General features: G+C 43.3%; 2 protein-coding genes across 2 annotated transcripts in view; one reads left to right on the top strand and one right to left on the bottom strand.

Moving 5' to 3' along the window:
- LOC108874955 (stAR-related lipid transfer protein 9) overlaps nt 1-22,895 on the top strand; it is a 344,739-nt gene that overhangs the window by 200,648 nt on the left and 121,196 nt on the right. The gene's annotated exons all lie outside the window — the stretch shown is intronic.
- LOC108875015 (phospholipid phosphatase-related protein type 3) lies at nt 1,893-21,384 on the bottom strand. The gene is made up of 9 exons (XM_018663659.2): nt 21,116-21,384; nt 17,157-17,260; nt 16,529-16,714; nt 14,591-14,720; nt 13,405-13,600; nt 11,394-11,451; nt 8,962-9,135; nt 7,205-8,044; nt 1,893-6,749 (listed from the first exon to the last, which is right to left on the bottom strand). The coding sequence occupies exons 2-9, from the start codon at nt 17,235-17,237 to the stop codon at nt 5,733-5,735; spliced, it is 2,682 nt and encodes an 893-aa protein (XP_018519175.1). The 5' UTR covers nt 17,238-17,260; nt 21,116-21,384; the 3' UTR covers nt 1,893-5,732.

The raw sequence follows: 22,895 nt of genomic DNA, 5'->3' as shown, positions 1-22,895 counted from the left end.
TTGAAAATACAGCTACTGACTCAGTGAAGCCAACCTCCTAGAAATGCCAGTGTTAGCCCCCAGCTGTGGTGGTAGACGGCTGACTGGCACATTAAGGCTGGTTATCATTTGGGATCTAGAGGAGCTCAGTATAAGGTCTGTGTCTGGTGGGTCGACAAATGACAGAATTTCTAACATGGTTTAATAAGCCCTTGTGAGACTAAATTTAATTTACTGTGGATCCCAGGCTGAAAATTTTTACAACCTTTTTACCATGGGAATAGGAAACCATCACTTTCGTATCCTTTTCATAATTGGTGAAGCCCTTCACAAGAGCTGTTAAACAGCAGTTCTTCAACCATTTCAGCAATGAGCCCTGATAGAGAATTAACTCTATATTGGCTGGGGTGCATTGTCAATATAGTCCGTCCCTGTACACCCTAACCAGAGGGCAATATTTGACAACCTTTTCATGCTAAAAAAGGCATCAATATTCGATTTTCAAGAAAAATGACACCCTACATTGATTGGAGTGAAAGTAAAATGATCCCTGTGACCCTTCTGAATCCTAATCCCTCATTCGAGAGACTGAGAGCTGGAGGAAAATCAGGATATAAGCCCCAAAGCCCCAAATCCCCTTCCTCCATGTGTAAAGGTTCACAAGGAGCCGGGTGAGATGGCAGTAGGTAGAATGATAGTGACAAAGTGAGTAAGATAAAAGTGGAGCTGTGGACAAAAGGCTTTTGTGCTGTTCTGCAGTGGTAAATCAGTTCTGAAAAGGATGTCAGCAGCTTCCACTGGACAGAGACTCTCACTGTCTCACACACACACACACACACACACACACACACACACACATACACAAAACGTGAACACACAGAGAGATATAGGCATATACACAGGCACACAGTCACAAAAATAGACACATGCGTACAGACAGCTCAGTCCGCATTTTCTGTTGCCTCCTGCAGTCACAAAAACACACACACACACACACACACACACACACACACACACACACACACACACACTTGTTGTGTTGTGCTTTCTGGGCCACCAAGGAAAGAGAGAGAGAGCGAGCTGCTGGCTTGCTGAGTGTGAGTCATGGACAGGCTGACTGTCCTCAGGCCTCAGTACACCATCTGTACCCCCACTGCCTGTATGGCCTCATCACACAGCTCAATGCTCCACAGCACTGGACACACTCGCACACACACACAGACACACATGCACACATACATGCTGAAACAAACACTCAAACATGCATACAGATAAAAAAAAATGCACCAAACTGAAACATATCCGAATGGACACATAACCCCACTGCATCTGGACCGTGCACTACTTTTATACACACACATCAACGTGCACAAACACAAACCCCAGTTCATATCCACATAATCATCCACCTTAATGCACATGAATCATGCAATCATTTATGTCCGAATAAACAAGAGATTTTTGTTTACAGAAAAAGAGCCTGTGCACAGACTCAAACACACAAAATCAAATTTTTGCTCAAAAGTACACACTCCCACAGTCCTTCCCACATACATACAGGTTTCAGCCAATGCTTGCTGCATCCCTGCAGGTCATTTGGGACTGACCAACATTCTAGCAGAATTCATTATGGAAACGTGACACTAGCCCACAGGAACGGAGCAAATGTTGCACCGCAAATGCGCATGTATCCGTCTGGCTGTGTGTACTTGTGCTTGTGTGAGTGCATATGTCAATGTGCGAGTGTACAGTATGAATGAGCACCAAAGTACTCGCAACCCAGGAATCAATGGAGAAGATCTTTTTCATTAGAGTGGCAAAAAAGCTGCTCTGGCGATGACCCTCCCTCTATTTTGAGCCGTGCCATATACACCTGCCGCAGCGCTCTCAACTAACACAAGATGAAACCTCAGTTAAGAAGTCTTCATTTCTTTTAATTCAATAAGGTTATTAATATTACACATCACCACAGATAAAAAAACATTAGCCCATAAAAAGGACTGCAGAATAATAATAGTATTAATAATATTAGGTAATATCAAGTATTTTTACAGTTAAAATGGGGGAAATAGTACGATAATCACCAGCACTGAAAAATGCAGCATGTCTGTCTGTCAAAGGTAACGACGCAGACTTGAAGCACAGAATAAAGTTATTAAAAAACACACGCTCGTACACACATGCAGCACAAACTAACAAGCAACATTATCTACCAGCTCCTCGTCTGAGGAACTCCACTACAAAATACAACTTGTTCCATTTAACGCAACCTCTTCCTAGCACAACTTTACAAAATTGGTTTACATATCTCTCAGATGTTGTTGCATATGGGTGGGAAACCAAATTCTTCATCTGTGTGTTCGTGAGTCTGTATCCTTTCCTTAAAATATGATCTAAAATAAAGCACTTATCATCGGACGGAATACCTTCCGATAGAAAAAACTTGGATGTATGAATTGATAGATACCAGAAAATGACTTTATACAATATAGTATAAATACACACAAGAGGCGAGGGAAGCAGGAAGAACACGCATTTCAGTTCAACTTGGAGAAGTCAGTTTAAAGTGTATTTGTTGGGTATGCAACTACTGATAATTAGCAGTAGTTCATTAAAATGAACCATTAAATTAATTTCATAATTAAACATTTACAGTTTGGATTAAAATGTAAGAAAATAGTGAAAATTAACCATCACAATTTTCAGAGAAAGCAGCAAATTATCATGTTTGAGAGGCTAAATTTGTTGTTTAATTTCCTGTCAAATAATCTATTTAGCACCAGTATTTTCAGATAATGACTGAACTGAAAAATTTACTTTTTTTTCTCCCATTCTTGTCTTTTAGAACAGCAGTTGGAAAAACAGTTTCAACTCCAGAAAATCTACATTTCCAATGGGGACTGAGCAAACTGCATCTGCTGATGAAAACCTTGAGATGCAGCTGGAAGCTCCAAAGCAAACAAGCAAGTGAACTCTGTGTTGGGGCTGTGCGATATGGGGGGAAAAAAATCATATCACAATATGATTTTTCATATCGGTGATATCGATATATATCACAATATAAATCAAATCACTAATTCTGTCGAACTTTAAGGTTCCTTTTTACCCATAAGTAAGATATGAAGAAACCATAAGGTCAATTTTAGGGCTGCTCCCCAAATGTGGGCTATATGATGCACCAGTCGGGAAGACCCAGATTCAACTCACAGAATGTCAGTAGACGAGATGTGTTTTAAAGCTGCCTCACAGTTCATACACAGAGCGCTGTAGGAGCAACAGAGCGACAGGCTGCGAACTTACAGCCACATCTGCTCTTAAAATGACCAAATCACAGAACTAACTGCATTGTTAAATAGTTGACAAAAACAGAGGGCAGAGCGACAGCGTGAGGCAGGCAGCGTGACCCGCTCCGATACTCCCCGCTCCGTCTCAGGTAAGAGCTGTATGCTAGTCGCGAGAATGTACATAGCTAAAGCAGAAACTACCGGTGCTATGACGACTTAAGAGCGGCTGAGATGACTGAGCTATGACCAAGACGCCAACTTAATGTCTGAGAAAGATGAGACGAAGTGAGCAAATGGTAGAATTAACTAGCCAACGTTAAGTCAGATTATATTTGAGTTTTTATCAGCTGTGTCTGTCTCTGCCGGCTCTTTGTACCTGTCATTCTTCCTGTCTTTCGGGCCTGTGTCCGTTGGGGCGTCTTCTTCAGTAACGCTGTCGCTCGAGTTTTCGTTAACATTTTTTGTTGTCATTTTCTCTTTTACCTCGCTCGTACTCCAACCGGACTGCTGCGCACGGCTGCAGAATCTGTAACAGTGCTATAAATATTAGCACTGTGCCTACCAATGCGCTCTGTGCTGTGAACGTCAACCAAACTGAAGTGCCTCTAACTCTGTTCCAGCCACATGATTGGTTCGGCACGGCGTCATTCTCATTAGCAGTGATTTTTCGTATTCCGTCTGTCAAAACATAGGTGGAACGAGTTCTATCGACATTGTATCGATCATGTTATTAAGTTATTTCGCGATATATATCGTTATCGTTTTATCGCCCAGCCCAACTGTGTGTTGACATTTTTTTAACACTGTCTTTTGTTGAACAAATCTTTAATTTATTTCATGTGACAAATGAAGAACCACTTTCTAATAAGACATACTTAATAAAGCGTTGCTCTGTGATGACTGGCAGTCCCCTGTGACCCAGCGAAGGATCAGTGGGCAGAGAACTATAATTATACTAATTATACTAAGTATTACTAACTTCCCTAAAGAACTCTTCCTGATAAATTAAATACCTACATAAAAATAGATGGATGTATACCAATGAAGAGTATTAACAACCTGACACAACTTGACAATCCAAAAGTTCTACTCTATAAATGATCATAACCAAATCAACAACTTTGAAAACCCCTTATACAGTACATGTTGTTAGAAAGTGGTACCAAAATCTTGCTAACTGGTGCTAAATGCTAACAGATATAAACCAACTGGTAGCAACAAAAGCCAGTTAGCCACATCCAACACCACCTGCTTAAGAGAATGTGCATGTTGGTGGTGATGACTGGGCAGCTCTCCATTAACATTCCCAATGCCATTGTGATTCGCCAAAGGGCCAAATGCGAAAAGAGGGAAGAGTGTGCTAGCATGGTTTGATAAACAAACGCTAATCTCCTTAGCGCTGCTTCAGGCTCTGTGGCAGGTTTCGCACACAGCAAAGACAGACTGGCTGCCTGGCTTGCTTCACCGTGCGGCCCAGCCACCCTCTCTTTCACTTTAGAAAGAATTCTCTTCCCATTCCACCGCCTCTCATGTTTACAACAGTAATCCATTCAGTGACGTCTGTATAGGGGTGCCCAACTGTGCGTGATCCTCCTTCTATCCAACCTTCCTCCTTCTCACACCCCATCCAGAGGCAATGCTTCCTAAGCTGGCTCTTTCTGGTGGATACTTATAGATTTGCTTGGCATCAAACATAAAATTCCTCATTTGGTGTGTTTATTCAGAAGGGTAAAAAGACTCTCATGCTTTTGTTGGTTGTTGTTAATGCTCTTGAACCTGTAGTTGAACTTGAACTTGCTGTCCTCTTTCCTTATTCATAGCTTTTGGGTGCTTTGTAGAATGCGTTTTTCAGCTGGTACAAGAACAAATTCTCTGTGTGTAATGGTTGGCATTCTCAAACAGCTGCACAGTTTAAGGAGAGCTAGTATTGCCTGTAGTTGTTTTGTTTTCTCAGTCTTATCCCCCCTCTCAAGGGAAACTTGATTTAGCAAATCCCAGACCGTTCATTGTGATCTCTCTCTCAGCTGCAGCCTCTTCCCTTCCTTCTTTGAATGTGTCTTAAAAGGAATGTGGAGGATGTGCGTGCTAAAACTAGAGGTGAACCAGGGATTTTAATTCTTCACCCTGCTCTCTTTGACTCCCCTTTCTTCTCTTGTCCCCATTCTTTCCCTCATGGCCGTTGAGCCGGCGCTGTGGGCAGTTCGCGTGAGCAGGGAAAAACCAGATCTCCTGCTGAGTGTGTGAGCTGCCAGATCTCCCCATAGTCTTCCACCCCTGCTGTCTCCTCATTTCCAGTGTTTTGACTGAAGCTGCTGTTCCGGAATCAGTGTCTCTAAACCTTTTTGTCATATTTCAAAAGTCAAAAAATCCCTGTTCACCTGCCACAACCTACTTTGTTTCACTGTCTCTTTCAGCTGAGTCCTCTGAAGTACAATCATTGATATGGCAATGATGTCTGTGGCCCCTTTACTATAACATCCTCTCGTTCTGCATGGCCTTGTAATAGTGCTCCTGCTCAGCATGGCTGCGGGCGGAGACGGAAGGCCGGCGAGGCAGGGTGGAGGAGCGGGACAGCGTCTGACTGTGGCCGTCCATCAGTAAATCAGGGTGGGGAGGAGGGGGGAGCATGCTGGAGCAGGATGGGTGAGGAGGCGGCAGCATGGAGGGGTGAGGTGGTGGAGGCAGGGGGGAAGAGGATGGGTGAGGAGGTGGGGGCATTTGACAGCTAGACGGGTGGGGAGGTGGGGGCATGTGGCAGGTGGTTGGGTGAGGAGGTGGGGACATGTGGGTGGAGGATGGGTGGGGAGGTGGGGGCATTTGAGAGGATGATGGGAGGGGTGGTGGGGACATCTGGGAGGACGGGTGAGGAGGCAGAGGCATGTGAGAAGAGGCAGGGTGAGGGAGAGGAGGAGGCATTGGAGAGGAGCTCGGGTGTGGAGGGGGAGGCAGGGGGGAGGAGGACGAGTGAGGTGGTGGCGGTGGGAGAGGGGATGACAACAGCTGAGGTGGAGGAGGCAGAGGGGAGGAGGAGGTGGGGAGTGGCGGGGGAGGAAGCTCCCCTCCTCCCTCGGCGCTGCCGCTAGCCGAGGAGGAGCCGAGCGAGTCCGTTTTCACTGGGAGTGTCCGGTAATCCCGGTAGTGGCTGACATTGTCCTGTCGCTGCAGTGCTGCGCGGTGTTTGTCTCCTGCTGTGTCAGCGCTCATCATATTGCCGCTGATGGTGTTTCTCCACTCCCATGGCTTGCCGTTACTGGCAGACACGCGCACCACTGGATGGTGGGGGGCGTGAGCGTCGATGGTGACGATGCTTCCACTTCCGGCGATGCTTCCCGGGTTGCTCCCAGTGCAGCTGTCTCGATCGGACGGGATCCGGTAGTAGGGTGACTCGGAGCAGTTGGACCCACCACCGGAGGAGGAGCCACCCTCTGATGTCTTAGTGGACGAGGTGATGGGGCCATGACCCTGCTGCTTTGACATAGCTATCACCTGCAGGGCGGAAGAAAATCTCATCAGTATGAATACAGTGAGGCAGCTACTATCAGCAACTTGATATTGCAAAATTGTGACAATATTAACCCAGAGTTCAGGGACTTTTATTATGGTAAACACTGTAAAAAGTGATAGCAACATATTTAATATCCCTCAAGGACATTTTAATAAAATTCAACTCTGAGTACAATTAGTGTTTGAACCCAGGTCAGTGTATTTAATATCGGAAACTAATCAGTGAAATTGCTTCCACCGGTGTTGTTCTGTTTTGACTTCACCAACAAAATAAATCAGAGTTGGCAGTCTGGCAGCTGTTAAATCGCTTCTCCTGTCTAAACTATATTCTTCAGAACTGGCTGCAAGCCAGCTGAAAATAAAGTATGAAAAATTACTGCATAAAATAACGTAGTTATGAAGATTTGCGGGCATTCATTTTCTAATTTCTACCTCACCTGAGTGACTCTTTGCTGGCTTGGCAGCTGGTTGGGCTGCGTGTTGGGCACGCGTGGAGTTGACACCGCTATGGGCCCCGTTCCCGGCTCTTTACCTCCTCCTCCTTCTGTGAGTGACAGCCACTTGGCACGGGTTTTAGCGCTCTTCGGGGAGACGGGCGGTGGCCGAGACGCCTCCTCGGGGATGTGAACTAGCGGGGGTGCCACCGCCATCCTGGCTCCAGTTGGTGTGGCAGTGCCCTTGTTGGCTTGCACTGTGGGATAAAGAGAGGAAGGCATCCCCTGGTCTCCTCCTTCTCCTGCTGCTTCCTCTCCTCCACCTTCATCTCCTCCGTCTCTTCCGTCCGTTCCCTCCTCATCATCTCGTGAGCTCTGGCTGCGGAGCTCCAGTGAGCGCTGCTTCCACTCCGACACCAGCTGTCGAGACCTCTGGGGGTCGAAGGGCACGTGGAAGGTCATGTGGCGCTGCGTGGTGACCGGCTCCTCTGAGGGCGAGATGGGGCTATTGCCATTTGCAACTCGGGGCAATGTGTTGCTGAAGGTTACCATGGTTTCCTTGCCCATGGGACCCCGGGTTGCCAGGAGCTCCACATCAGCACTTGCTCGTTTTAGGGAGGCCAGGGACGCCTTCTCCCTCCTCACCTTACTACGGGCCCCAGATCCCAGCCCTGCCCCCAGTTCCTCTCTGCTCTCGGACACCCTTGGAGTTTTCCTGTACAGGGAGTCATGACTCCGCTGGCTCAGCACTCTCAGGCTGTCCTTCTGCTGCGCTGGGGTCAGTCTCTGTGAGGATGGAGCATCCTCCTCTGATGCTTTGAAGTTTCCCACTGCATACACAGCCTGACAGGGGGACAGAGGGATGCAGGGAGGGGGGTGGGGAGGAGAAATAAATGAGGAGATAGATGTACCCAGCATTTTAAATAAAGACTAAAGCGTGAAAATGTATTTTCTTTAATCTTTGTGAAGGAAAAAAATTGATATTCCTAATAGCGGAGAACAAGTGCATGAATAGGCATCTCTCCTTCTTCCTCCTGTTTAGTCGGAGGTCAGCATGAATCACTGTCTTCCCCCTCTCTCAGAATTTATACTTTAATGACAGGAGGAAATGCTCCCCCTCTTAAAAGTGAAAGATGGGAGAAAAAGAACAAGGGGAGGTGGGAAGCGTGGAAAATGGGAACGACAAGTTTCCTTAAAATGAAGTGTGAAATTGTTCCAGAGAATTCTTATCGGATTATATATTCTCTCTCTCTCTCTCTTCCCTCCTTAATAGAAAAAGGCTATTTATAGCCTGCCAAAAAAACTGCTGGGAGAGGAAAGTATAGAAGCCACACGGAGACGTGAGGTGATGAAATAAAAGCAGCATTTGTTAGCACATGCTGTGATAGTGTTAGAATAATACAATGGGACAATTCAGTTACAGCAAAACAACCAAACCACTTTATTTAAAAAGAAATCTATTTATGTGTATTTTGTCATTCCCACCATGCTGCATGCTGACTGTTAATGACTCCCTCGGGACAAAGCAAATCCCTAAATGCATACAAACATATGCTGGCACTCATTTACCAAACTAAAGTCTGAAATAGGACATCCATTTCAGACAATTTTACTTGTCTTTCAGCAACTTCCATGATGAACCAACAAAATGAAGTCTTTTAATATATCTTGCCTACAGATTTTAGTGTAGAGCTTGACACGTCTGATAAATGTTTTCTTATGCCCGTCATACACACTATGGTGCACTTTGTTTAACTGACCAGGTAGACTCCGATGCCGGCCCCTATGAGGTACCCCACGTAGACATCTATTGGGTGACTGCGGTGCTGAGTTATCTGCGTCAGACCAGCAAGGCCCGCCGCCATGCAGAAAGCGAAGACCAGGAGCGGCTTCAGCAGTTTGGTCGTGCTGCTGATGCTGGCATTGAAATACATCTGCGGAGACAGATGTATACATACATTAACAAAAAGACGGTTTAGACATATGGAGACTGGGGTGAAGATGCAGAAAAAAGGTTTCACCCCAACTGCAGAAAGATAATTACAGTTCAGAGGGGTTAATTAAATATATCACAAATGTCATTCATGCATCTTAAATTTTGTTATTACATGAACTGTCTGACATTTTCAGGAATATGCTTATCCATTTTTTGGTGAGAGTTAGATGAGAATATCACTTTCATATCTCTTAATGTGAAGCTAAAGCCAGCAGCCGATTACTGCTTTGCATAGTCTGGAAGCACAGGGAAACAGCTAGGCTTGTCTATTCATAAAAAGAAATACATCCACCTACCAGCACCACTAAAGCTCAGTAATTTACATCTCAATATTTTGTACAAAAACTGAAATGTAAAAAGGACAAGTCCAGACTTTAGGAGATAGGACTTTTGCTGGATTCCTAGCAACCACACAGTGATGAAAAAACGTTTGGACAAAGCCAAGCTAGCCTTTTCCCCTTGCTCCCAGTCTTTATGCTAAGCTACGCTAATTGTCCTCTGGCTATAGCTTCTCTAGATCTCAGGAAAGGGAATGAGTTTATTTCCCAAAATAAACTATATTCTGTCAAACTGGGTGACATAATTTCACTTGTTGCAACTCCACTTATTTGAGGACTTCTCTTTAAATAAGTGAGATCATCTTGAAAAAGTGAAATTTCCTGTCAGAAGATACTGTTTCTTGTTCCATGAAATCTCTGCATGACAATGATACCACCACGATCAGTTGTTAAAGAAAAAACTGAATGCTGCATATGAGGTTAACTAGATCATTTAAGATGAATATGCTTTGACAGCACAACAGAATAGGGGAGTGAGCAGGAGAGACAGAGAAAAGAAAGGAATATATTTGCAGTTACATTCAAATTCTCTGCAAGCACTCCATATTTCTATTACATAAAGTAGAGGACAGCTGAGTGACAGAAAAGCAGGTTTTGCAAAAAAAATATCCATTTCAACGAGCTTGTCCATCTAACCCTGAGCATAAAAATCCTTGAAGCAAGGGAGGGGGAAAATTCTGTCAGCAGGGTGACATTTCGGTTATTTTGAATGCAATTCAAATTTTCTCAGCACTTCCTGAATGAAGTGTCTGCTTTTGTGAAGCAATCTGCTTTATCTGCCTAGTTTCAGCAAATTTCTAAAGAGGAAAAAACCTTGTATTGTGAAAAGGAAACAAGTCAATATTACTTCACTTCATTGTAATTTTCAACAAAGGTTTCTGAGACTGGGCACAATAAATAAATGTCTCTGTGTGATGGGCAGTGAAAAAACAACAACACAGAGGGAAAAAATGATCTGACATCACTGTATTTGATCACAGAACATTTTGTAACTAGCAACCCAAAACAGCTGCTTTCCTGATCCTCTCCTGCCTTTTCTCTCTGATCAGAAATCTGTCTAGTGAGCTTTAATGAGCACACGCTGGGCTCAGCGAGGCAGCAGTGATACGGCCAGCAGCTCACTATAGCCATTGGTGGAGGAGGGCATGTGTGCTCGTATACGTGTATGTGTGTGGGAGGGTGTTACCTCATGGAAAAATGACAGTGCTACTTTGCCATACAGTTCACATACTGCTGCTGTCAGCACCGGACTGTGGAATTTGCAAACAGCTACCCACTATGCGCCAGGGTGTAACAATGAACAATGAAATCTGATCTCAAAAGACAGCTCATGTTATGTTTTTAATGTGAGATTTAGATGGCTCTTTGGCCCGGGGATAGGCTGTGATCCGGAAATCTCTCTGTGAGTAAACAGAGTAACACAATTATGACTTATGTATGAAGTGACAGTGATTTCATTATGGTGAAAAATCCTCTGAAATGCAGGAACTCATTTTATGATGCCAGCAGCAATGTTAGTTAACAATAATAAGAGAGGCATCTAGGTAGTTATCATGAACACAGATAATTTAACAGATAAACAAAAAATATCATTGCAGAAACTCCATGGAGGAACAAATAAAAGGAATAGAGAAAGGTAGTGAAAAACACTGCCGTAATAACAATGTTTAGCTCAAATATGAAACAAACTGCTTACCATTTAAAAGGTACACCAAATTAACTATTCAAAAGAGAGATACACCCATTAAACCACACACACATTAATAAACACATAAGCATCATGCAAAAATATGATGCAAACACATCATACTCAAGTTACACAAACACAGAAGGCAAGTAAGACTCAGGAAGTGCTTACGGAAATATAGACAGCAGCGAAGCCAGATAGTGTTGCATGCTGGGATGGAAAGGTTTTCCTGAGGGGAGAAAGGGGGAGAGTTAGGTATGAAAGAGTAAAGACAAGGAGAGAGAGATTCATGTTTTCATGAAAAAAAGCTGCGTGAATTCTGAATAAACCCCTAATAAAACCATCATGGTTGCCCTTGTTATTTGCGATGTTGGGATTGTGTTTGACATTAAAACCTGTGTGCCTGCCTGACTGTGTGTTTGTCAAACCAAGTGTTTGTCCTTGGATGCGAGCATTAATAAACACAAACAGAATACCATGGGGCATTAGTGGGAATGAGTGAGTGGTTTGAGGTCAAAGCCACTAATTTAGAGTTTAGAAAGTCCCATTTAATTTGCCTGTGAGAGCGTGTTTATCCTTGTGTCTTGTACTGTTGTGATTACCTTGGACACACATGCAGGCTAAAACTGTGTGAGTACATGTGCTGGTTAGGTGAGCTTTCTTGTTTGTCTCCTTGTGAGGACTAATTTAGGATCTTAGAAGTGAGTACATTATTACTTATTGAAAGGTCCGTTTGAGGGTCAAGACTGGGGTTTTAGACTTAAGGCTGGAACTACAAGTTTAGTTGGGAATGTTAAAATAATAATTCAGCATTTTGGGAAAACTTTTTATTTGCTATTTTTGCTGAGAGTTAGATGAGAATATTGATACTACTCTCATACCTGTCTGTTAAAAATAAAGCTACACCCAGAAACTGGTTAGCTTACCTTAGCTTAGCTTAGCAGAAAGAGTAGAACCAGGGAAACAGCTAGCCTGACTCTGTTCAACGGTATGTGTAATGTCAATAAAAAATAAAAAAATAACACATTGTGGTTTTAATGGGGGTTATGTGCCACAATATTTCTTCCGGGCACAGACACTAGCAACTGCTAGTGACCAAGAAATAGTCTAGCACATCATCTTTTCTAAATTGGCTGACTGTCATTTTACCATTTCATTTTTTGTAAGGATTAAGTTAAGGTATTTATATTCAACTGAAAAGAACCAGATAGCAAATAAGCATATTATCCAAAATGTTCAACTATTCCCTTATGGTTAGGAGTTAGGGATTTTTTTTTCAACGAGGGACCTCACAAGTATAGAAGTAGAAACATACATTTTTAGTACTAGGATTATCCCTGTATCAGCTATATTTAGCTGGTAATCTTTTCTGTCTGTACTTAGGCCTGTCTAATACCCATATGCTGGAGCTTGTTTGCTTGTCTGACCTATGTCTGTGTTACACACTGCGCTGCTAAACAGTCTCTTCACAAGCCAAACTTAGCCATAGCACCTGCAAGTGAGAAACAGCAGCTGGGCATAATGAGAATTTGTAAGGGCATTGTTAGTCTTGTTGTACTAATAAATACTCTACTTAACTAAGAAGCATTTCACTAATAAGCAAATATTGCATTATTTTAAAAACCCAACTGTAACAACAGTTTCACTCCTTAGCTCTTTTAATCTCCTATAATCCTCTTCAAATGCAAATTAGTTTTGATGACTCCTCGCCTTGTAGTTTGCATACTGTATGCTCCTGCAAGATAGTGATGTGAAGCAATATACAGTATACTGTGCAACCACTGTAAATCCAATTTATAATCATAACACAGGGAGTTCTGTAGCCATTTCTGATAAAGCATATATCTGTATGAGCAGAACCTCAACTGCAGGGGCATGGCAGGTTTGTAAATGCTTCTGTGCATCAGTGAGTAAGCCAAGCTACCAAACATTGCTATATTTTTTATAAGATGGCATCAGAAAGGCCAGCTAGAGAGCTGAAAAGAATACAGAGAAGATCCTGTGCAAATAAACTGATAATTTATTGTAATGAATTCAGTATTTCTGTGCATTTTGATTTATCCTCTTTTCATTTTGATTGTTTACGTATAAGGGGGTGCAAATTTTGAATTCAGACAGATGGAGACATCCTGTGTGTCCCTGTGTGCTCATTTTCAGCTCCAAACCTATGTGCACGTCTTACCTAGCTGACATGATAGCATACTGGTCTTTCCCCATGCAGATGTCCTGTGTGATGTAGGCATTATTGTCACATGACACTCCTGGGGCCGTGTAATTGGGCTGGCAGACGGTGAGGAAGAAAGGGGTGTGGTAACCAGTAGCTAACTGGATGACATCTGTCACCAAGGCTGTTGCCAGGAGACCGAATACATGAACACCTGAGGGAGAGAGAGGAAGAGAGAGAGAGGTTAGAGACAGAAATAGGGAGAGAAGGTAAGGCAGTCTTGGTAAATGTACTAAAATCCCCTGGTGGCTCCCTCATGTTGAGCTGTTCATTTACGAACACCTGCAGTCAAAAAAACACAGTTGAGTTCGCTCCAACAACCTGAAGTGACACCACAAGCCTTCAGTTTGTTACATTAAGAAGCTTTTCCGTAGACAGTGAAATTTGGCAAGGTGAATTAATTACTCTTTTCACTTCAAAGCTCAAAGTCTGCCTCAAGATATTTCCTGTGAAGAATTGTATCATGCCTGTTTCATTCTAAGTCACCCTTCACTTAATGCATGTAATTAGCTTATTTCCCTTCTCTAAAAAGTGGAATAAAGTTGGGGGCACAGCCAGTAAGTGGAGTAATTTGTCTGAGCCAAAACAGATTTCCATCTTAAAAACAACTTTTTATCCCTAACTACTAAATACAGACACTTCTTTACAATCTTAATACTGTTGGTATTAATACTGTAGATCAAAATATATCCGGGTACCTGTTAATTTTACACAACCTTACTTTGAAGGTGTAGTCCTATGTCTGATGTCCAAATGCACAATTCATTTTAGTTATGTGGACAAAGATAACATGAAAAAAATTAGACTTTTACCAATAAACTTAAATGCACTGCATCAGGAATCACTTCAGTGGGGTGTTTGTTTTGGATCATGTGATATAAATGTTTTAGAAGTCTCTTCATTACCAACTAAATAAGCATCTATGGGAAAATAATGCTACATGAAGAGCCATGTGGTTAATGAGATTCTGTAAAAGCTAGACCACAATTATTGCTACTTTCACCACCAGCAATGTGCCCTGTCAAGGTTTTCTTAAACAAACCCAAACCCTATTCACTAGCTGTGGATTATAATTTGGCCTTAACTCCCTTGGCCTCCTCTGGAAAAAAAAAAAAAAAACCCAAAAAATGGCAGGCAGACATACCGACAAAGCGCACAGTTCTGCGTAGGAAGGAGTTGAAGCTGCAGCCTCCAGCATTAATGCTGCTCTCTGACTTAGGACAAGTCTTCAGCTTGGACTGCATGCAGTACATCAGTCCCTCCCCCATCATTATCTATAGACAGAGGGAGAGAAGTAGGTAAAAAGTAAGAACGAAATGTTTGTAAAAGAGAAAACGGAGTGTGGAACAGAGACAATTCTTGAATATGCTGTGCCTGTAATGTTGCATAAGACATAAGAGGAAAATATTTAAAAAGAACAAAAAGACAAAGAGAGGAAATGGATAGAGAGGAAAAAGGGTGAAAGGGCTGTTCCTGTCAGACATCCATGTCTGCGATTGTGATCTACAGTGAGAGAGCCGCAGTGAGAGAATGGAGGCAAGGTGCTATTGAATAGTGATCACTTCCAATCAGAGTGATAGATGAGTGTTGGAGAAGTGTGTTCGTTTCCATGCTTCTGATGGATTACTGCGTGCGTATTGACTGGAGCGACTGTGGTGTGTTTGATGGTGTGTATTGGAATGTCAGGTGTGTATTTATCAACGTGTCCATTGATTCTGCATTTCTGAGGGGAGATTGAATTTGCTTTGTGAGCGTTTGAGAGGCTGTACATTTGCGTATTTGTGCGATCTATGTATTTGTCTGTACACAAGCGTTTTTGTGTGATGTATGTGTGTAGCACGCACAACCCCCACCACCCCCCCAAAACCCTCACACACACATTAGGCCTCTCTGATCCTTTGTGATAAGATTTTATCCCAGTGACTACAATATGAGAAGATTTTGTTCTCGTAAAACTAGTCAACATTTTTACATTAACAATGGATCAAATGCAGCTCAGTGACAAATCCACAAGGAATTATTCCTCAACAAGCTCTTTAGCTTTGGTTAGCTTATTGTTTGTGGTGGTACAGCCTGCAAACTCTGCTCTCATCAGCCCATTTTCCAGCACTGGCCATTGTCTTCAGTAAAAAAGATTTGATAAGCCAAATGTAAGCTACCCACCCAGCACCAAATGGCAATGTTAGTGACTGGCTAGTGAGGAAAATCAAACACCTAAAGAGCTACAGAACAGCTAAAGATCAAGGTATTTTTCTCAGGAGGTGGAGGAGACCAAAACAGAGCAAAAGTGAAAGCGTTCATTAGGTATCTGGAACTGTGTGACTCCAAAGGAATACTAATATTCCTGTGCTGGATGTATGAACAGGCAAATGATGGCAGTTTAACCAAAAATAACTTTTTAAAGCAATATTGATGTGATACATGTTTTTCTTATACAAATGGCAAAAATTTAGTCACTGTAAATAGTCAAATAGTCACTGTAACTTTGAAGGAAATGGAATAATTTCTGATAAAATTAGCAGGTAAATTGAAAGAATATTCAGATAAAACCAATGGCTTTTATTTCTCCATATGTTTATCTCTGCTGGCTTAGCCTTAGCCTTTTGTACCATCAGTATGCATCATGCATTGATGACGATTAAAATTTTTATACTCATGATTGTGAAATTATTCTGACTAAACACTTCCACAACCATGGAATAACAGTCTTTAAAAGGCAAATATTACAGGAATTTATTTGCTATGGCTATTTGGTACTTGACTGGCTTGACTTTATAGAAGTGAAAGTAAAAAAAAAATAATTAAAAAACAATTTATTTGACCTTCAGAGCTATCGTTTTTTAGAGAAGTTGTCACTTAATCCCATGGAGTTCCATGCATTGAACTATGGTCTAACACTGTTGAACACACCTTCAAACTACATGCAGAGACATGTGAACCATCATTCTGTCAAGTTAGTTAGTCTAGGTAACACGGAAAAATAGCCGTTCACAAGTAATCCTTTAAACTTTCCCTTTATATTGCAGGGGACTCCCTTCATCCCCACATCAACGATCCTCACGTATGCGTGTGATTGACTTACGGACGCTGCAGGACCAGCGAAGGCCAAACTCAGGAGCATCAACAGTGGTATGAGCTCATCGCCCGTCTCTACGTAGGGCATGGAGAGGTCGCGGTCATGGCAACGGAAGCCCACCATTGCTGGGGACAGCACATCTGTCAGCTCCAGGAAGTACAGGGACACCAAGGAGGACAGGACGATGGGGAGCTAAACAGCCATGTGCGCACACATGCACACACGCGCACACACACACACACACACACACACACACACACATGCACATAAAGTGTGCCCGACACAAGGACAAGGACAAAGCAAGGAGTGAGTAGCATTTAACATTTGCTTGGAAAGGGGTGATTCATCCAATGTTTTATCTCAGCTCTTACAACAATAACTAATACACACCCCCAAATACACACATGGGTAAAGAGGAAAGTGATGACACCATAATATTTGTTTAATAAAAACATCGAACTCTGCTTTCAACAGAGGTCGGTGCATCCTGATGCAATCAACACAAAATACTCACTATTGTTGTGAGTCTATAAAACGAGTCATTCGCCTGGTGATTCAGTAAGTGTAGTGACTCATGTTGACCGAGCGTTGGTATATAAATACGGTGATTCATCAATACATCCAATCTACATACCTCTACGAAATAAAAGCATGGCAGCAGCGTCATGCTGTCTTTGGGTGGTTTCTTCTTGGCTTTGTTTTTGGGGGATGTCATTTTGGGGTGGGACCAGTCACAGCCTGTTGGGATAAGAGATTGAAAAAGAGATGTCAGAGTTTCAGATCATTTTCTTTCATTTCCACCATCAATATTTCTGAAAAAAGATGCTTCAACTTCTGCTGGGCCTTGATTTATCTGAAAGAAACAGGTTCAAATAGTTCAAAGACTGGTTAAGGCTGAAAGGTTTTATAGAGCACAAATTAAAATGAATTACTTTTAATAATGAGACCTTACATCAATAAACTCATTAAAATGTATTCTGAGCAATTTTGTAATAGCGTTGCTTGGCAATGAGGTGCATTATTCGTTTTTGCATACCCATACACAGAGACACTTTCAATGATTAGGCACATGAACTGCACATGAACATCTAATGTTCTGCACATGATGTTCTGCACATGAACATCTAATAATCCCACTCAGTAATTTCCTCACATGTGCGTGCAAATAAACACTCAGACAGATGCACACTCAAGGTTATTAAGAATCTGTGTTGACAAGTGAAGGTTGCGTCATGGTGAACTCACAAAACAAACACAAAAAGTTTTCATACCAATTCAAAAGGAAGCTTTTCAGATTTCAAAGGGATGTTTTACACTAAATTCATCCTTCCCACGCGCTCGAGACACGCACACATTCAGACGTCTCCTGCCATCAGTAACCTGTAGGCGATCAGAAGGCCTCAGAGGGGGAGTAAGAGCCAAGGGCCCAAATGGAAAACCAAACAGAGTTAAATATTCACAGCTCTCCTTACTCCCCATCTCTGCCTGTCCTATCTCTGCATCTCTGTCCTCTACCCATTTCCTTGCTCTTACTCTCCCTCAATCTCTCTCTCTCTACATCTCCCACCTCTCTGTGTCCCATTTTACTTATCGCTTTTTCTCAAAATACCTTTCATATATCACTCCCTCTTCCTACCAATCTGCCTTCATTTTAGCCACACTTTCCTCCCTTCTACCTATATCACTTATCCACCCTTCACTCTCTTTTGACCAATATCCAACTAAGGCTCGTGTGATATGTTGGTTTTCTGTTGCCAGCTCAGTATTGACTTTAACACAAATTGCATAATGGTCAATATAAAACCAAGGATGTGGTTTTGCTCAAAAGCCTCAGGGCTGTCGATCTCTAAAACATGCTGTGAAACCTGCCCTACCTTGTGTCACTGTCTTGCTGACCCTGCTAAAAATGATTTACGCCAGTTAGAATTGGTTTCAGTGGAGAGTTTTGGTCCTCGAGATTGGTTAAATGACATTTTCTACTTGCGATTTTCCTTTTTTGGGCGCACAAATGGCCACATTAAAGCAGAGCACAAAATCAGCTTATCTGACGCTTCAATCCAAAAATACTATCCTTCAAGAAACTCACATTGGCTGAAAGATGTCTAGCCATCTCTACTTCTTTCTGCTTCTGTCATCTTTTAGCTCTCTGTACTTTTGCTTTTTTTTTGCTCAATTTTTTGTTTAGCTTCGCTTATTTCCCTGTCTTACTGGCCATTTCTTGGCGTTTTTTCCCTTCATCATTTCATTCTCTTGAATCTGTCTACAAATCCCTGTCTCTGCTCTTTTCTAACTATCTAGAGCCTCCCTTCTTTCTTTAAAACTCTACACCTCTCCCCTCTTTTTTTATCTCCATCCTCCTCTCTGTCTCTGTCTCTCTTTCTCTCCGAGATAAGAGGGCCTGACCCTGAGGCGATGTAAGGCACACAGAATCAAAGACTTCTACAGTCTAATTTCCATGACCGATAGAAATGGAGAGGCGAGGAGAGAGGAGAGGAGAGGAGAGGAGAGGAGAAGACAGGAGAGGAGAAGAGAAGAGAGGAGAGGACCAGGGACAAGATAAATGTAGATCAAAGATGTAACAAAAAAGAATGATGAAAAATGAAAAGCAGAGTGTAGCTTGAGTGCGTGCAGATGTATGTGTATGTCTGGGGGTGGTGTTGGTGAGGGGGGTGGTGGGGATCAGAGACAGGGAGGATATTGGGATAGATGGATTCCAGTGTGGCTGAAAGCAGCTTAGGAAGATGCTGGGTCCTGGGTCTCACTCTCCCAGCTGCTTGGTCTCAGTGACCTACTCCAGTCAGCATTTAAACCTCACCCCAACTCACATCACACACACACACACACACACACAGAATGAGCCTCTATAAAAGGAGAAAGGGGCTCCTTTATCTATCACACCAGCATTTGTCCTCTGGGGCACGCCATATATGTGGTGTGTGTGTGTGTGTGTGTGTGTGTGTGTGTGTGTGTGTGTGTGTGTTTGACTTGGATGTTTGTAGTTTGAGCTGCTGTCTGCTTGTACTGGCAAACACCAGGAAAGTCTCTGCATATGTGTATAGTCTAAGCAGTTTGTGTACATCTCATCTGTGCCTGTGTGTGTGTGTGTGTGTGTGTGTGTGTGTGTGTGTGAGAGAGAGAGAGAGAGAGAGAGAGAGAGAGAGAGAGAGAGAGAGAGAATGATGTGGGTTGTATGGCCTGCAGTGGACAGTCTGTCAGACAGCAAGGAAGACACAAGACTCAGTGACCACCAATGCAGGGTTTGGGGTGGGGGGTAAGAGACAGGGACTAGTATAGATTGCTGCTTTTATTTATGTGACATGAAAGTAAATTTGATATTTTGGGGTTTGGGGCTGTTGGTTGGACTGTTGATCTACATTTTTCATTATCTTATGATATTTTTAAAACAACTAAATAATCCGTCAATCGAGAACAATCATTGGCAGATTACATCATAGTGAAAGTAATTGTTAGTTGCAGCTGCATGGCACAATAGTAGACTGTTTGGACTTAAAGGGTTTTATATTTAGTCTACTTGTGTGTTTTGATGAAAAAAAGCTAAATCTTTCTTTGGGCTATCTGTTAAATATCAAATACAGCATATAATGATGCCATTCTAGTTGACATGTTCTTAAGAAGAAAATACACTGAACATTTTCACAGTGTTATGGTCACATTAATAGTTATTAATTAATAGTTGCTTCTGTATATCTGTATAGTTTTTACCATATTACAATATACTGTTAGATGCTGTAACTTTTAGCATAATACTAAGATGGATCCACTGTGTCTCCAGGCAGGCCATTGACTCAATCATTAAAATTAGAATGCAGAGTGAATAGATGCTGCTGCTTATTTTACGACCCCTGGTTCACAAACATGAACTTGAGAATGAATTAATGAGGAGAGCATAAAGTGACAGTACAACTAATCCATTTTCCATTCACCAAGCTCTTGTCTATCCAGTAATAAAGTTCCTGTACTGGCTAGAGCCAGAACCATTCACTGCAGGGCCTTCAACAGCCAGAGACACATAAAGGGCCATATGTTCGACTTGATGTGGAGGAGGGTTAACGCAACTTAACTCACCAACCCATACAGCCTTTTGTTGAGAATAGTTCAACCACCATTTGAACCAGGTATTAATTACCATAATACAGATTCGGTATGTATAAAAACTGGTGATGGTTGCATCTTTTCTAGAGAGAAAACATCTTTTTCTGAACAGGCAATTTGCCTTAATTGCTGTTTTCTCAGCATCATTTATTGCATATCATAGTGCATACCCAGATTTTCACTAGCCACTACATCCAAACAGAACAACATAATGCTACATAGACTATTGATCACATAGCTGCTACTCCAGCACGAGCAGAAATCAGCAGATTGCGTATGAGATCATCAATTATGGAAACGTGAAAACCATGTGCTGATTTTTCCTCCCCTCGTCTCTCAGCTAGTGCCGGGAGGAACGGTAAGTTGTTGCGGGGGTGGTTGCATGCTTCGGGGGGGAGAGGGAGAGGGAGAGAGAGAGAGAGAGAGAGAGAGAGAGAAAGAGGACCACTATGCTACCGGACAGCCTGCCTGAGCACTCACCTCTGTCCCGGGGGCTCCGTGAATTCACCGAGTCCCGTCGCCCCCTTACCCCCCGGCGTGGTCGTGCGTGCTGCTCCAGTTTTGCGGTGCACCGTCCCTTTAATCCATCTCCAGCGACTCCCAAGTCACCCCGAAATCCAATGATAAAAAAACAAACCCCACTAATATTTACACACACACACACACACACACAGCGCGCTCCGGTGTGAGGGTATTGTGGGATCGCGGAAGGAGACTGAGAGAATGAGGTTGGATGGGGAGAAAGTGGGGAGACCTATAGAGGAGGAGCAGGGATGGCGAGAGAGAGGGAAGAGAGGAGAGAGGGAGGGAGAGGGAGAGAGAGAGAGAAGAGAGAGAGAGAGTGGAGGGTTGCTGATGGTGGCAAGTCCAATTTGCGGCACTTGCTGGTAACCGCGTTCCTCTCCTTTCTATTTCCTGGCTTTGGATGAGCGAGAGATTCACGTGTTGTCCACCCGGTTCCTCCCCTTTAATAGCACCTGCAGCTTTTTCCTGTTTCCTCCAGAATTTATGACACGGATGAAAAATGAAATTAAAAAACAACAAGCCTATTTTTCCGCCAAAGGGTTTTCGGGTACGCAGTCAGCTTCACAGCGCGCACATACACACACAAAGGCATTTTTTTTTTGGGGGGGGGAGAGCAGGGGGTGTGGAGGAGGGGAGGAAAGGAGGGGGGCTGGTGGTGTGTGCGTTTATGGTTGGGGGAGGAGACAGTCTGGTCCACACTTCGCCCTTCCTTTCCCTGCTGAATTCCTGTTTCGGGGCTACCGCTGTGAGGCGACCGAGACAAAGGGGGAGATTTTGTAATGTTTGCGTGTGTGTGTGTGTGTGTGTGTGTGTGTGTGTGGAGTAAACGCGGCCTGCGCATGTGTGCGTAAAAGCGAGGGGGCGGTTTCGGAGATAACCCTCTCATCAATAAGCAACAGCCAATTTCAGTGTAATTATAATATCAGACTCGCCGTCAGATCCGCCTCGTGCTTCTGTAAATACCAACAGATTTGCTTGTTTGACCCCCGAACTTCCATCTTTCTGAGGGGGATGATGGTGGCTCAGACGTCTCAGCCTTTGTTTACTCTAGAAGGGTGTGGCAAGCGTCTGACCACTATGGTGCCGTTTGGATTCCCTCCGGAGGATCCATTGCGGGGTCTCGGGGACACGCGTGCACGCATCGCTCCGTAGCCCCGCAGACACCTCAGCCGTTCACTGACTCGTCACCAGTGACATTGCGACAATTAACATCAAAATACTCGAGTGCAGGTGCACCTGTGCGCGCGTGTGTTGCGTTTGCGGCGTGTTTGCACGTGTGCCTCTTTTGAGGTTGCTGAAGACGTTCTCTGTGAGAAATCCATATCTTCCTCTCCCACGGTTATCAATTCTTAATGGAGTTTAAAACTGAACTTAAACATCCATTTAGCACCCACATGTTCTCCCCTGACTCTCATCTGTTCCTCTTTGATGGCAGACATTACTATAGTGTCAGTGTTGTGACACATTCAGGGACACTTTGAGCCTTTATGCTATCTGTGCAGGCTAATTTGGGGAGATGCAAAGCAGGAAGTCGCCAGCTGACCAGACCCCAGTGGTTTTTACACTCATTCAGATATTTGCACACAGGAGTAACCACCCTCCTCCCTCTCCTCTCTCTCAATCTCTGTCATTTGGCTCGGTGTTGTTTCACAGTGCTAGATGAATGGGGGGCGCCCCATTTGGTGTTGATCCTGTCTCCAGTTGCCAGGGAATTTCTCTGGTTCTCATGGGGCAC

Source organism: Lates calcarifer, linkage group LG19 (genome assembly GCF_001640805.2).
Source record: "Lates calcarifer isolate ASB-BC8 linkage group LG19, TLL_Latcal_v3, whole genome shotgun sequence".
Taxonomy (NCBI): domain Eukaryota; kingdom Metazoa; phylum Chordata; class Actinopteri; family Centropomidae; genus Lates; species Lates calcarifer.
This window is presented reverse-complemented; position numbering and strand designations above follow the sequence as displayed.